General features: G+C 42.0%; 1 protein-coding gene across 1 annotated transcript; it reads right to left on the minus strand.

The window, feature by feature from the left end:
* Positions 1 to 3939: 3939 nt before the first annotated feature.
* LOC306939787 (uncharacterized protein) lies at positions 3940 to 14679 on the minus strand. Its single transcript, XM_079524485.1, has 8 exons — positions 14418 to 14679; positions 10239 to 10383; positions 8286 to 9270; positions 8002 to 8135; positions 7317 to 7483; positions 5387 to 5541; positions 4434 to 4522; positions 3940 to 4311 (listed from the first exon to the last, which is right to left on the minus strand). The coding sequence occupies exons 1-8, from the start codon at positions 14571 to 14573 to the stop codon at positions 4241 to 4243; spliced, it is 1902 nt and encodes a 633-aa protein (XP_079380611.1). The 5' UTR covers positions 14574 to 14679; the 3' UTR covers positions 3940 to 4240.
* Positions 14680 to 14964: the final 285 nt, after the last annotated feature.

Here is a 14964-nt window from a genome sequence, read left to right on the forward strand (position 1 = left end):
CAGCTCGTTGTCGTTGATCAACTTGATGTGACACCGCTCCATTCTGCTGTTGTGGAGAGAAAGGGGGGGTGCTGAGAGAGAGCACAGAGAGAGAGAGAGAGAGAGGAGAGAGAGAGCTGAGAGAGAGAGAGTTGAAAGCTTTGCAGAGATATGACACCTGTGAAGGAGAGAGAGAGAGAGAGAGATGTCAGTTTTGTCAGTCGTGGAGGAAAGTAACTAAACATTTACTACTAACTGTAGCAAAATTAAGTAGAATTTTGAGGTAGGCTACTGTAGCAATATGGAAGTAAAATACTTTATACACCATTACAATACATTAGTTACAAAATATGAATTTACCAATTAAGCCCCATTTGTTCCCACATCAATTCCAAAATACAATCTACAAGCTCGCAATCGCATTGTGAGCTTGTAGATCTGCTTTTTTTGAGGGGCAAAACAAACATTTTGTCCCAACACAAACATTAAATGCCACTGATAATGAATGGACAATTTTGAGTGTTTGGGTAAATAAACATTGCTGTAACAAACATTGATGAAGGTGGGGACAATTGTTATTGGACGGAATGACATGATGTATCCATGTACGATGATAAGAGCGCCCCTCACTTCACACGTGTGATTTTTTAAATATGAATTTGGCCAAATTCAAATAATGCCATTCATAATGCATATACGGCAATTACTGTAACGGTTAATTTGCTCCCAAGCACTCTGCCTTCGGTCATGGAGTAGTGAGTGACCATGCAGGCTTTTCTCTTCGCAGATGAGCGAGCCTGGGATCGAGCCAAAGTTGCCAAAACAAAAAGTTCTACCAACGTTCCAACGAATTGATTGCTACAGGTCGCGCTTGTTCGCTGGTATCTAAATTTTTAACGACTACGCAATCCGTTGTTACTAGTTTGAGTCAAACGTGATTAACGTCAACTCGTTAACGAGCGTTAACTTTTAAATGCAAGTAGGCCCGACTCATTTAAACCCACTACAACTTACAACGGCAACTGACAGCCTATTTAAATGACATTTCCACGGTTCCACCGTTGGGGTTTTTGAAAATCACAACGTTCGTTACATAAACGATGCAAGTTGCACCGTGTACCGATGACAGCCACGGTAACTGACAACTGAGCCACGTTGCGTAGCCACACCGACGAGTCGACGTTAAACTGCATAGCATTGAAATGTCAGGTGACCCTAAACCCCCAACGCACTAGATCCGTTTGGAGCCTCATATCTACGCTGCTACGCTCGGAGCTAAAGCGTACTAGCAGCGTAGATATTGAGGTTCCAAACGGAGCGACGGTTGCACGAGCATTTCGAAAATAAACTCACCGTTTGTAGAGGAAAAGCTGGTTAAGAGCAACAAATAATACTGCTGCAAAACGCTGGTTCCTCTAGTTGGCGATGTACAGTATCCTGTTCAGCGCTGGTCTGGTCGGTTGGTTAGTGATGTGCTGTTAGGCAGGTAGTGATGCTGTGAAGCGGGTAGAATGCAACTGGTCCGGTCAAGGTCTGAAGCATTCTGACTCGCGAAGCTCCGCGCTGAGGTTTAAATACCTGCAGTGGTCTGCTCGAGCAATGGGCCCGCCCCTCGCCGTTGATTGGACAGCTGTGGGCTGACACTGGCCGGTGATTGGTCAGATTGAATGTCAACGTAAAATGCCAAGTTCAAAAGTTCAACAGACACTATAGCTAGCTATCGTCGCGTAACGTAACAAATTGTTTTGTTTTTATTTTCGCGTTGCAATTGTTATTTGTGTTTGATCACATGATCACACATCCGTTTAGAGGAGAAAATATGAGTCGTTAAACCTAAAAACCGTCGGCCTGGTCCACTGAGCAGAATGATATTAGTAATTATTACACTACCTATAGTCCCGCGAGACTTGAGTTCATGTCACATACGGGATTCAAGATGGCGGAATTACAAACTTTGCTGATCATGATGCTGATAACAGAAACGTCCTTTTAGTTTATATCCAACCAAAGAGTAAATAATACTTTATGTAAATGTGGCCCACATGACGACTCTATTCAATACACAACACCCCTGGCCTGTTGTGTATTGAACAGAGTAGTTAGTTTACCTTTTGACTAAGGTGTGAACTGAAGTTCATTAGTTCAAGGCCTTCTGTCTTGAACTTGACAGGGAACCTTGAGTAGGATCGGCTATTTGAAAATAACAGATCTACAAGTTCATAATCCATCACGTGTACAATGTAGTTGTGCTATTAAAAAAATGTGGAACAAATGTGAAACAGGCCTAGGTTATTGGAATACTATGGAAGCATTTATTTTAACAACACAATCTTGTAATGGGTCCTCAGCACAAAACGTTTTCAAATGGAGTTTATGGTTGCGGCCAAATACATAATTATATTGATTTGGGGTTTCTTAACATTAAAAATTTTGAGAAACAAGTTAACTAGGGTTGACTAGAAGTGATTAATGTGCCCCATGTGGAATGATCAAATGGTGAATGGGTAAAGAGGCCGTCTGGGAAACAGAGGGTCTCCGTTTCACCCCCCGGCCCTGGTCTATGGGCCTAAGTGACCCCCCCAAACCTGAGGGTGGGGGTCAGGGGATAGCCCCTGCAAAATGTTCACAACATACAAGTAAAATAAAACAGTCAAATTAGGCTGTCAAAGCACTAACACACAAGTCGAAATGCAAAGCACTTGCTATATGCCTATAGGCTTGCTTCAAGCCTACTAAACTTGTTGTCACCACCTCTATGGTGGAAGGAAAAGAAAAACGAAGTGGGGTTGAGTGACAATTCCAGTACCGTGGACAGTTCCTCAACACCTAACCAGTTAGGCTAATGTATTGGAAGTATATAATTATCAACTAAAATACAACAGACATACATGTTGAATTGGTTCACTACATCATACATGTATGATGTACTATACATTACCATGTATTAATATAGCGGTCATTGCGAGATGTAAGAAACTTCATGAGAACAGCATTCTTCCATAATTTGAGGCGGGTGCTAGCCCCTCCAACGTCTGGGTTTCGGAAGTTATGTCATATGGCAGCCAAGTCTATGTACTTGTTTTATTTAGTTCGTACCGTCACTGTGTGCGCATGGTAAATGGAACATAAAATGCAACCAACAGCAGACAAAGCTAGCTAGTTCAACAACAAATTTGGCAACCAGAGGGCAAACCTGGAAGACGGACCACACAGGCAATGATTCCTGAGGAGCATGTGATAAATCAATATTCCAAAAACAGGCAGAAGGCCAAAGCACGCAGAAGTATCAGAATCCGAGTACAGCATATTTTGCACTCATAAAACCTAGGAATGAACACAAGAATGGTAGTGGAGACAAAACAGAACTGTTGTGCCGTGGTGGTATCAGAAATGAATGTCGCCAACTTGATGCTTCAACTAAGTACCACTTCTCAAAACAACATTTTGTTTCTTCCATGCATCCTCATGGGACGATTTCGCCGATTCAATACATGATACCAGTCGAATGGGGTGCATGGGAGGGGCAAGACGCAAAAGGTGCATGTGAGGGAAACAAGGATTTAATCCATTTAGACCGGAGTTAAAAACATTCACTTTGAAAGAATATATATATTCAAAGATTTGCGCCACATTTTTACGATTTTTCAAAAATATCAGACCTACAAGTTCATATCGCGGCACTCGGTGCAGCTCTATGAGCTTGTAGATCTGCTATTTTTCAATAGCTAAAGTATAACATAATGCTTAAAACACCAAAAGGGGTTCCCGCCAAAAATGGGTAGAGACCTTTAGAGACAGTTAGTGGCCGGAGGGAACAGACGGACATGGGTGGAAAGATAGATGACAAATCATGACATATGATGGGGAGACAACTGACAAACTGCTAAATATGCAACCTAAATGTTTGACAAATCTTGTGATCCATCAACAAAAAGTGTCAACTTTATCTAGTACTTTGAGGAGTGTTCCAAGGAGGATTTTTACAGTTACAAATTTACTAAACAACAGCCTCCATTAAATGGTAAATGGTGCATTTATATAGCGCCTTTATCCAAGGCACTTGGACTACAGAGATTGTACATTACATTCACCCATTCACACAGTCATCATATACCAATGGGAGGAAACCATGCAAGGCACCAACCTGCTCACTGGGAGCAATTAGAGGTTAATTGGACAGTAACTCTGGTGGAGCCCGGGATCAAACTGGGAACCTTTCGGTTCACAAGCGGCCGCTCTGCCTCCACTGTCGTCACGCTTTCTACTTTTGATGACTGAATGAGACGAGGTATTCCTCCCAAGCAGACTCTTGTTTTCTCATTTTAAAGGCACCTAAAAAAACAAAAACAAGATGATACAGAATGAGATGCCAAGTGTGTTGGTCATACAAAGGCCATACTGCCACCTAGAGGTGAAAATGTGAAACATCCCCCCAAAAAACTAAGGCTACTTACCTCTTTTCTTCATTCCTGCGAATTCTTTCAGTTTGTCATGTTTTGCGTGTCCATTCTGGGCCAGCCTCACGGACAGTGATGCGCCTCTCCTGAAAAGACCAACCAAAACCATTGTATACTTATTGTCTCATACAGTAAAGTATGCAAATAACTGCCTGCGAACTGTATGCGAGCAACAGATGTGATATTTTCACTAATTTATAATATTTTATCATTTATAATTTGGAATATTTAGATGTTGACTAAAAAGCACAATTTTAGCTCCATAATTGGAATTGTGTTAGAGTAGAAAATAATTCAGTGTAACTACTATTATTTCTGTCACCCAGGTGACATGAATTACAAACCAGACTAAGTTGTACAGTATGGGGTTTATTTTTAATCTTTTTAGCTTAGACCAAATTCTACTGTCTATAAGCAGTGCAGAATGCCATATTTGCTCGTGTTTGTGTGTTGAGCGTAGGTGGTCGGATATTTTTCGGTGCCCTGCTATAATCCATATATTATTATTTTTAAGATTTATTTTGGGTTTTTTATGCCTTTATTGATAGTACATTGCCTTACTTCCTAAATAATTGTGTGGTTATATACACCTCACTTGCTTTTGCATGTTAAAGAAAACAATCAGCCTAACTATTGTGATTGTGAACTATCTGTGCATGCAAGAACAGTAACCAAGTCAATTGACTGATCTGATGTCTTAATCATCAGATGGATTAGACTGAATATTGCAAATGCAAACACTGTGATGTTGATGCTGAAACAATAACCCTCACAAATGTTATTACATTTGCATAATGACAGCAGGCACAATACAAATGCAACGCATACTTGCATAGCATTGCCAAATCTGCAGGTGATATTATTACGATCCATCACACATCATTAACCACTCCTTTTCATCTCCAACAACTGCCGGGGAGCACATTTAATGTGTTTCAGACTCATGTTACCTCATGGTTCCTAACTTTCCCTTCTCCCAGAACAACTCGGCCATCATGCTGGTCCCCTGTGGGTAAAGCCTGGCGTGGAGGATCCTGTTGTCCACCATGGCTCTAAACCAGTCCACCGCCTCTTCTGACCAGTCCATCCCATCCACCGGAGTCACCTGGGGAGGAATACAGATGCAAACTACTATGTCCAACTGTTTCCTTTATCAACAGACTATAGATAAGAATGACTTAATTGTATAAAAGGCCAAATAGCCTGGTTGAACATTCAGAGCAGGAGACAACATACGAACCATACCAGGCATACAACATTCCAACCTGGCTTGTCATTATTATATTTTCAAACATAATTCGAAAAATATTTTCAACAGTAGCAGTGGCATTGTGAGCTTGTACTGTAGAGCGTCTATTTACGCTATGTGGCACACTTGGAAGTATATATGGTCAGTACCAGCTGCAGCAGATTTTTATTTGGACTTTGGCTTTATTATTAATTTGGGGTGCAGACCACCTGTGGACTTAACCTACCAGTATGCACCCATGACTAAATGCAATCGAGTGAGTGCATGGCATGTGCACAGCCAAAGAAAATATTCTAAATTGTATATGCTCCACTGGGAATGTCAATTGTGCAGATTAACTAATGTTCAGTGACAGTTCATCAATATGTGCTGCCTGTTTACTAACTACCGGTATATTGCAGCTATAGTTACATCATAGCAGAATAGGCCTACATTACATGTTGTGTTATGTGTAGGCTATGCAAGGAATACATGCTGCAATGTCTATACTGCACTAGGTCTGTCACTTTTTCCAAGTTAATCCAAAGAGAGTAGCGAAGTAGTTTATATCAAACTTTTATGTTATCCGACTGAATCTAGTATGTAAAGTTGTAAACAACCATATAGCTCCATGTCTTTTCATAAAGAAACAAAAGCAATCCCAAATTCATCCAATCCACATCCATTGTGATCAGGTGAATACTTGTGGAACTATTGCCTCCGGAACACCTGAGAGTTAAAAGAGGGAGATCAAGCGAAAGGTCACAATTATGAATGCACTTACAGTCTACAGAACATTTCTGGTTAAAGAATGTAAACTCATGCAGAGATTAAAATAGGGTGCATTTTGCATCCCAAAACGCAGTTTATAGTTAAGGGACGCAATAAAACAATGACCTCTGCATCCACAGGATGCACTACTGTACTACTGTTTTTTATTCTAGTTTATCTTGCTAGCTTTAGTTATAATAATCATTTCTTCTTCTGTTTTCTACATGAATATAACATTATAACTAACCATATCAAATTAAATGCGAGTTAAATGCTGCAATTTGTAAAAATGGCAAAATATGACTCCTAACGTCATTGAAGTGGGACTCATAAAATGTCCCTGGGACTCATCTAAAAGACCAGCCCTGCATCCCGGGACTCATTACATTGAAAACCTATTTACATCACTGCTCATGATTGATAATATGACAGATGAGATAACACCTGTGCACCGGCGGCCTGATATAGCTGAAACAATTATTGGAGTGTATTACAAATTCAATGTCAGTAGTAAAATTCACACGCAGGCTGTACACACATTATAGAACATAATGAGACTGTAGCTCACAACAGCATGTGCACGCCCTGTACACTGTAGTGAGTCAACGACAGAAACATCACCTCTGCATGGTAGCTAGACCCACATCACCAGATCCAGATTAACAGTACATAACTTATAAATGTGCTGTACGTTTCTTGGGGGTGCTATGGCCTTCATACTTAGGAGGTGCTAAAGCATCCCCAAGTACCCCCCAGTGCTGCGTCTGTATAGAGCTAAATGGTTTGTGATGAGAAGGGTAGAGAAGAGCAAAGTGTGTGTTTGTCTGTGTGTCGTTGAGTCCACTTCTTTCTAATTTTCTAGATATTATGCAATCACTCACATTTGCCAATGATACTTGTACAGCCTGAAGTGGAAGGACCAGCATTTCAGGAGTCAGCTCAGTAATGTTCCTCAGAGAAAGACAGCAAGTGTCTCCATAATCCAGCCTCTTCACCTCTACCTCAATGTCTGCCCTGGTGTCGATGACATCGTTGGAAGTGGTTCCCTCTTAAAAATATGAGAACACGATTAGTCAAGCAGATCAAGAATTTAAATGCGTTTTCAATTGTGGAAATAAAAACCTGACTGTATTGCTGCACCTTGAGCAACTTCGCTAGCAACTTCGCAAGGCGATCAAAGATATGAGGCAACTACATTTAATAATTAGTTTTCAAAGCAGTAGGTGTAGGCTCAGGAATCCAGGTTCGATTCCTGGCTCCTCCTGGCTAGTGTTGAAGTGTCCTTGAGCCAGACACTGAACCCCAAACTGCTCCCGATGAGCAGGTTGGTGCCTTGCATGGTTTCCTCCGCCATCGGTGTGTGAATGGTTTAATGTGTAGTACATTGTAATGTAAAGCGCTTTGGAAGTTTGGAGAAAAGCGCTACATAAAGGCAGTCCATTTAAAGTTTGCTGTTCTAGATTCTAGCCCATAATTTATATTGAATTATATTTCTCCAAAAAGAAGGGGAGATTTTGATCATCTACCATCTAGGGCTGAGCATGATACAAAATTAAATGGACCCACCTCCACTCATTCCACATATCTTGGTGACACATGCCCTGCACCATTGTGTCTTCTTAGGGAACCAACCCATGACAAGAGTTCCAATCTCTGGAATGCAATTTCTCTTTGCAAACGAACTACTGGCTTTCCAGCAACTGCAAAGAAAAAATATACTAAGACAATCAGTGACATATGGAATATATTCGTAAAGCTTTGGAATTTCCCATACATGAATGGAAGGATGGATGGATGGATGAAGGAATGAATCATGAAGTGAGTGAATGAATGCGTTTCCAATGACTCACTCTGAGATATGGGCTTGCAGCTGCATGATGGTATCTCTATCTGCATGCTGGACATAGAAGTTTCCTGGGCTGACAATATGAGACACCACCACCTCCAGCTCTTCAAACTTCTTGATCAGGAGCTCTGGAATGGCCATGCTGACATGGTCGATGCTTGTGATGACAGAGCTCTTCCGAGTTTGTGCTGCCTTGAGACTTACAGCGGGTGTTTCTCTTTGGTAGGTTTCGTCACTATCACTTTGTGACATGCTGGCTTCGGATGAGTCGCTTTGTTCCTCTGTGAAGATGTCTCCAACATCCCACAACTCTGTCTTTGTCGCATGTATGTAGGTGTAGATCACTGAGCCACTGGACTTTATTCGCTTCAATTGGAAAACCGGGGCTTGGTTCTCCATTTCTGCAAGCATCTTCCTCTTTAGGGCCAGCGCGTCAACACAGTTGAGCTCGTCTGCAACATCATGTCTGGTCTGTTGATCATTGTTGCTCTTCCACTCTATAAAAGTGACCTTCATTGAACCCTTGTTTCTGGCACTCGTTTTCAGGAAGTGCAACAGCTGAGATGAGGTTTGTTTCTCGTGTTGCACGTGGCCAACCCTTCCCAGCAATATTTGCCTGGGATTTGGGTTTGTGATCTTTGGATGTAGCAACATTGTTGGTGCAACAGTGTTATCCTTTTGGCTTTTAATTATGGTTGGCGGCTTAACTGCTGGTTTGGGTTTCTGCTCAATATTAGCTGCTTTTTCTTTGGGACAGGATGAGGTAACCGGCTCCTCGACAGTGTCCCCATGACCAGATGAAATGCTGGAGATCGCAGGTGGAGAGTCATGTGACTGTTTTGGTTGTTGTGCCTGCACCTGCACAGCTTCGGTCATGGGGATAGCAGCTGTAAGGGTGTTCTGCAACGCAGGCTCAAACCTCAGCACGTCTGATGTAATCAGCTCTACACCATTTTCAGCATAGGGGTTAGCCATATGCAGTTGTTCTGCTGTAAATTAGGGTAGAGAGAGAGAGCTTTGATGAATATATACTCTACACTTGTGTTACAATAGATACTGTACAGCTCATTTATAGCAGTGGTTCTATGTGGGGTCCGGGGACCCTCAGCGGTATTTGAAGGGGTTCCAGGGGGTTCCGACTCCCCAGCTAAATCTGTTTACCCGATATATATCTACAAACTCACAACGCTTAAGTTATGCAATTGTGAGCTTGCATAACTTTTGAATATTTTTGAAAGGCTTAAATGGCACAAAATATTCCATGGCCAAATACATGATTTGGGGGTCCTTCACATGAAAACATTAAGATAACCACTGGCTTAATGTTTATTCATATTTCTTTGCTACGCAACACTACACCAGCTGATAACCTTTACTACAGTTACAGCCCACATACATACCACAGCCTTGTTCAATGGCAACGGACAGGTGATTGCAACCACACAATACAATTTACAATTACAATTTAGGCATTTAGCAGACGCTCTTAATCCAGAGCGCTGTCTAAGGGTGTAGGGTAAGTGCTATGGGCCATGATGGAGTCTGAAAAGGTGGGTTTTCAGACTACGGCGGAAGATCGGGAGTGATGCTGCAGTTCTGATTGCAACGGGAAGTGCATTCCACAGTTTTGGGGCCAGAAGGGAGAAGAGTTTGGGACGTGTGGAGCGTTGTCCCGGCGTTTTTAGTGAGGGTACTTCCAGCTTCCCTGCGTTGGCTGATCTGAGTGGGAGGGTTTGTAGGGTTCAATCATGCTTGCAAGATATGGGGGAGCCATACCTTTGGTTGCTTTAAATGCCAGCATCAGAGTTTTGTATTCTGTGCGGGCAGCGACCGGGAGCCAGTGCAGGGAGCGGAGCAGGGGGATATATCATTAGGGGATATATCATAGCAGCTGATAATCATTATACCGAAGCCATTGTCAGCAGTCTACCAGTCTACTGCATAGTGTTGTACTTACCATGCGTTATGTCTTTAAATAACACCAAAAGCTTGTCGAGTGCTTGGCATTTCGCATCCAATGACTTGACATCGTCGCAAAGGTTGAAGTTGAGACCGTTGCTTGTAGAGGGTGATTGTAGGAAACATTGGACATCTTCATTGGCCTGAAATGTTTTTAAAAACATGGTAATGTAATGCACATGGCCTTTTTAGTATTCATGTTAAAAATATGAGAACAAAATTCCATATCATGGACCCCCACAGAGACAAAACTTGCTGTATCTACTTGCTGTAAAAAAAAAAATACAATCTACAACAGTATTCATTTCTTTTAGGTCGTGATTCAGCTTGTGACTGCAACTTGTTCCTGTTCGCAGATGACTCAGCACTGCTGGTCTCGGACAGGAACAAACTGCAAAAGGCCCTCAGCTCTGAATCTGCACCTGGCTCGCTGATAACAAACTATCTTTACACCTGGGAAAAACTGAATCCATTCTGTTTGGATCAAATAGTAATCTCAGCAAGGCAGGTGGCTTCTTGGTTAGAGTGGGTGACAATATTATCACACGAAAAGATGAAATTACCTACCTAGGTTCATCCTGGAGGCAAATCTTTCCAGTGATAAAATGGCCACCAACATAATCAAAAAAGTCAACCAAAGAAGAAGATTCCTATACAGGATCTCCTCATCAGGAGATCAGGATCTCCTCATCATTCCTATACAGGATCACCTCACCACCGAAAATCCAGACTATGAATAGGCCTTGAAGGCCTATTCATAGTCTGGATTTTCGGTGGTGAAGTGACCACCGCTCCGGTGGTGAGCTGACCACCGGAGCTGAAATAACGTTGAGTGGTGGCGAGTAAAAACAGAGAGAAGGGCTGGAGCGGTGGTTTGCTCTTCACCGCGGCTCGTGACGTCATGTTGTAGTTCGGTGGTCACCTAACCACCGTAAATCCAGACTATGTATGAGCCTTCACTGGTCAACAAAAACACCTCTAAGACCCTAACAGGAGCCCTCGTAAAAGGTTTCTTCGACTATGCATGCACCTCTTGGTACCACAGCACCTCAAAGGCCCTTAAAACAAGGCTCCAGACTTCCCAAAACAAACTGGTCAGGCTACTACTAGGCCTCACCCCCCGAACCCACCTCACCCCTGCCCACTTTGACAGGCTGGAATTGCTTAGGGTTGACGACAGAGTACAGCATCTTGCAATGGGTCTGGTCCATAGACATATATACATAGACGCCTCATTTGCCGCTGCAGTTCATTGGAGCGACGTGTATCCCAATGAAGGCGGAAGTGCAGTGCTGAAGGCTTTTTTTTTTTTAAACAAATCTTTATAACAGTCATTACAATATACATTACAAAACAAGACAAACAAACAAACACAAACAACAAAGTTATTAACAATACAACATCAGAGCCAGGGGGGGATTAGATTACTAACAGAAAACATTAAAAGAGTGAACACAAAGCAACAGTTCTCCGCAGCTTTCTTATTTAGAAGTGCTGAAGGCATTTGCTGAAGGCGACTGCGTCGCTGCCCGAGTGACGTCACTCATGTGAATCCTCCATGTCTCTCGCTGTCACTCAAGTGACTACTGGCCAATCACAGCGCGTCTTTTCCGGGACTTATGTTACGCACGCGGAAGCTTGACAAGCTTCCGCTTTGCTTCCGCTATTCTTCGCAAGGAATGTCGGGAAAATAGTGCCTTCAATTTTGACACACGTCTCAGAGCCGGAAGGGGCGTCTATGTATATATGTCTATGGTCTGGTCCATAGACATATATACATAGACGCCCCTTCCGGCTCTGAGGCGTGTGTCAAAATTGAAGGCACTATTTTCCCGACATTCCTTGCGAAGAATAGCGGAAGCAAAGCGGAAGCTTGTCAAGCTTCCGCGTGCGTAACATAAGTCCCGGAAAAGACGCGCTGTGATTGGCCAGTAGTCACTTGAGTGACAGCGAGAGACATGGAGGATTCACATGAGTGACGTCACTCGGGCAGCGACGCAGTCGCCTTCAGCAAATGCCTTCAGCACTTCTAAATAAGAAAGATGCGGAGAACTGTTGCTTTGTGTTCACTCTTTTAATGTTTTCTGTTAGTAATCTAATCCCCCCTGGCTCTGATGTTGTATTGTTAATAACTTTGTTGTTTGTGTTTGTTTGTTTGTCTTGTTTTGTAATGTATATTGTCATGACTGTTATAAAGATTTGTTTAAAAAAAAAAAGCCTTCAGCACTGCACTTCCGCCTTCATTGGGATACACGTCGCTCCAATGAACTGCAGCGGCAAATGAGGCGTCTATGTATATATGTCTATGGTCTGGTCCACAAGATTCGATACACCACCAAGATACCCATGTAGATGTACCTGTCTAAATACTTCCTTAATGTCAATGAAGTCCACACCCACAACACCAGAGGGAGTTCAACAAACCATGTGCAACCCAGATTCGACACAAACGAGGGACTAAATTAATTTCGCTCCTATGCCGCAAAAATGTGGAACTCCTTCAAAACCGCTCTCAAAGGGCACCTACGGACGGCTGCAATTCGAAACTGGCCCCCGTAAAAATCTGAATCCCCCATCCACCCCTTTCATCCAAGGTTTTTTATGATCCTTAGGGTCATCCAAATGTAATATCAAAAATCACACCCGTGTGAACTGAGTGGTGTAAGGTTTTATATAGCATGATCAGCTGTGGTCTGACGTTTGGCTAGGTAGGGTCGTCTTCTGATGTGATGATTTGTGACCATGAAGTTGATTAGCTGGAGTTTTTGTCCGATGTGAGGTATTATATAAGGTAAGGTATTATATAGCCTGATCAGCTCTGATCTGACGTAATGAAATCACACCCGGATGTGATTTCACAACTGGCTTTTTTGTGCAGAAAACATGAGCATGGTTGCTACGGTCATCCAGTTCACCCGGGTGTGATTTAATTACGTCAGAAATTATTTTGAACATAGCAACCATGCTCATTTTTTCTGCACACAAAAGCCAGTTGTAGGAGTGGTTTACACCACTCAAAAATTGTGAATTATGACAGAGCCCAAAAGAACTTTGTCCTGGCTTGGAGTGCCTTTGTGGAGTTTGTTGAGGACTTTCCATTTCAGTGAACTGTAATCCGGACTGTGTCCGACTGTCCCTGTCTTGACTCTTTTTGATCTATGATTGTCCACTGCTTTGTCCCACCACTTTGTTTTTGTTTTTGTTTTGTTTTAGCCTAGGGGGGGAGGGGGGAGGGAGGGGGGGGTTTGTATATGTTTGTGTGTTTTGTGTTTTCTTGTATACATGTGTATTGTCATGTGAAGAAATGTAAAAATAAAGTTTACAAAAAAAAAAATTGTGAATTATATACATTTTGGATCATGGTAAATTCAGTGGTTGAAAGTTGGGTACCATTAAGATCCTATCAAAAAAAAGGCAAAAATGTCTAATTTGAATTATCAAACTAGGGATTATTCATGATTCTGAATCCATTGCAATCATTCATTTTGCACGGAAAAACACTCCTTGCAATGGATACAGTCTACAGAATCATGAATAACCCTGAGTTGGACATGTTAAATGATACTTAAAGCATAATTAAAATTAGACATTTTTGCCTTATATATGATGGTACCCAACTTTCAACGCCTGAATTTAACATGATCCAAAATGTATATAATTCACAATTTTTAATGTTATTTGGATGACCCTAAAGAAACCTTGAAAGATTACTATTGCAATTTATTTTGGGCCACGCCCATTTTGCTCTCACGTCATATTTGCGGCCTGCGGGTTGGGAAGAAATGCCACGCCAACCAACCATAATGACCCCAACGGGCTGGCATTTCATTAACTTTTAATTAAATAGCAAAGCAATATGGCTGCTGTGTGAATATGGTATAGTAGCCAGAGATTGAAAAACAATCGTATTTCCATGAACAAAACATTGAAATACGACCGATATCTAGACTAGCAATAGCATTGATTGATTGAATACTTTATTACGTTTGGAAAATGGTACAGTATAGCCTACTACCATTATACAAAGCCAATTGGTGGTCCTTAAAGTTGCATAACCTTCATTTCAACCAACCTGCATACGGTACTTGTCAAATATATGGAAGTCAATTAAGTTTAAACGAAAGTGGTTACTTGGGTGACTGACCTCTTTGCTCTTGCCGTTTTTAATTCAACCTACCTTGTTGGTGTAGTTGCGCAGCTCTCGGTCGAGTGCATTCCGGGCATTTTCCAACAAGTCAAGTTTGTAGATTACCAGACATTTCTGTGCCAAGTTGGACATAAATTGGATATGTGGGCCGTCAAACTGTGGTGGTGGTGGTGGTGGACTCAACATGGTGCCACCGTGCCAGAAGACTTCTCTTCGCGGACCCTGCTGTTTAGAAATTTAAAAACTACGGACTACCACCACGCGGGTTCTTCAAGTTCTGTGTCTCTTCTCGCTGTTTTGGTGTGTCGCGATCAGGGGGTCGTGATGCAGGGCTTCTTGACTTCTTGTCTCATTTCTAAATCCTACATCACTTCAGCGAAGACCGGCTGCTGTGATTGGCAGTTGTTCTTGTGTACAAGGCCATGTTTTTTCCCCCCACTTTATTTTATAGGAGATCAGTAATCATTATGCTTTGTATTCGATTTGTGGCACAAATTCAAAATGCTAAATAAAATATTCCAAAAAGACGTGTGCAAAAGAAAAATCCTGTTACATATGGTTAATCATTTTTGCAAAA

The sequence above is a fragment of the Electrona antarctica genome (assembly GCF_951216825.1).
Source record: "Electrona antarctica genome assembly, chromosome: 2".
Classification (NCBI taxonomy): Eukaryota; Metazoa; Chordata; class Actinopteri; order Myctophiformes; family Myctophidae; genus Electrona; species Electrona antarctica.

What these genes read in the sequence shown, in the direction of transcription:
- LOC306939787 (XM_079524485.1), bottom strand. Translation starts at nt 14,573, where the DNA reads ATGTTGAGTCCACCACCACCACCACCACAGTTTGACGGCCCACATATC. An exon ending in TGCGCAACTACACCAACAAG is followed by an intron (nt 10,384 to 14,417) that starts GTAGGTTGAATT and finishes AAAACATTTCAG; the next exon opens with GCCAATGAAGATGTCCAATG. An exon ending in TACAAGTATCATTGGCAAAT is followed by an intron (nt 5,542 to 7,316) that starts GTGAGTGATTGC and finishes ATTCCTCCCCAG; the next exon opens with GTGACTCCGGTGGATGGGAT.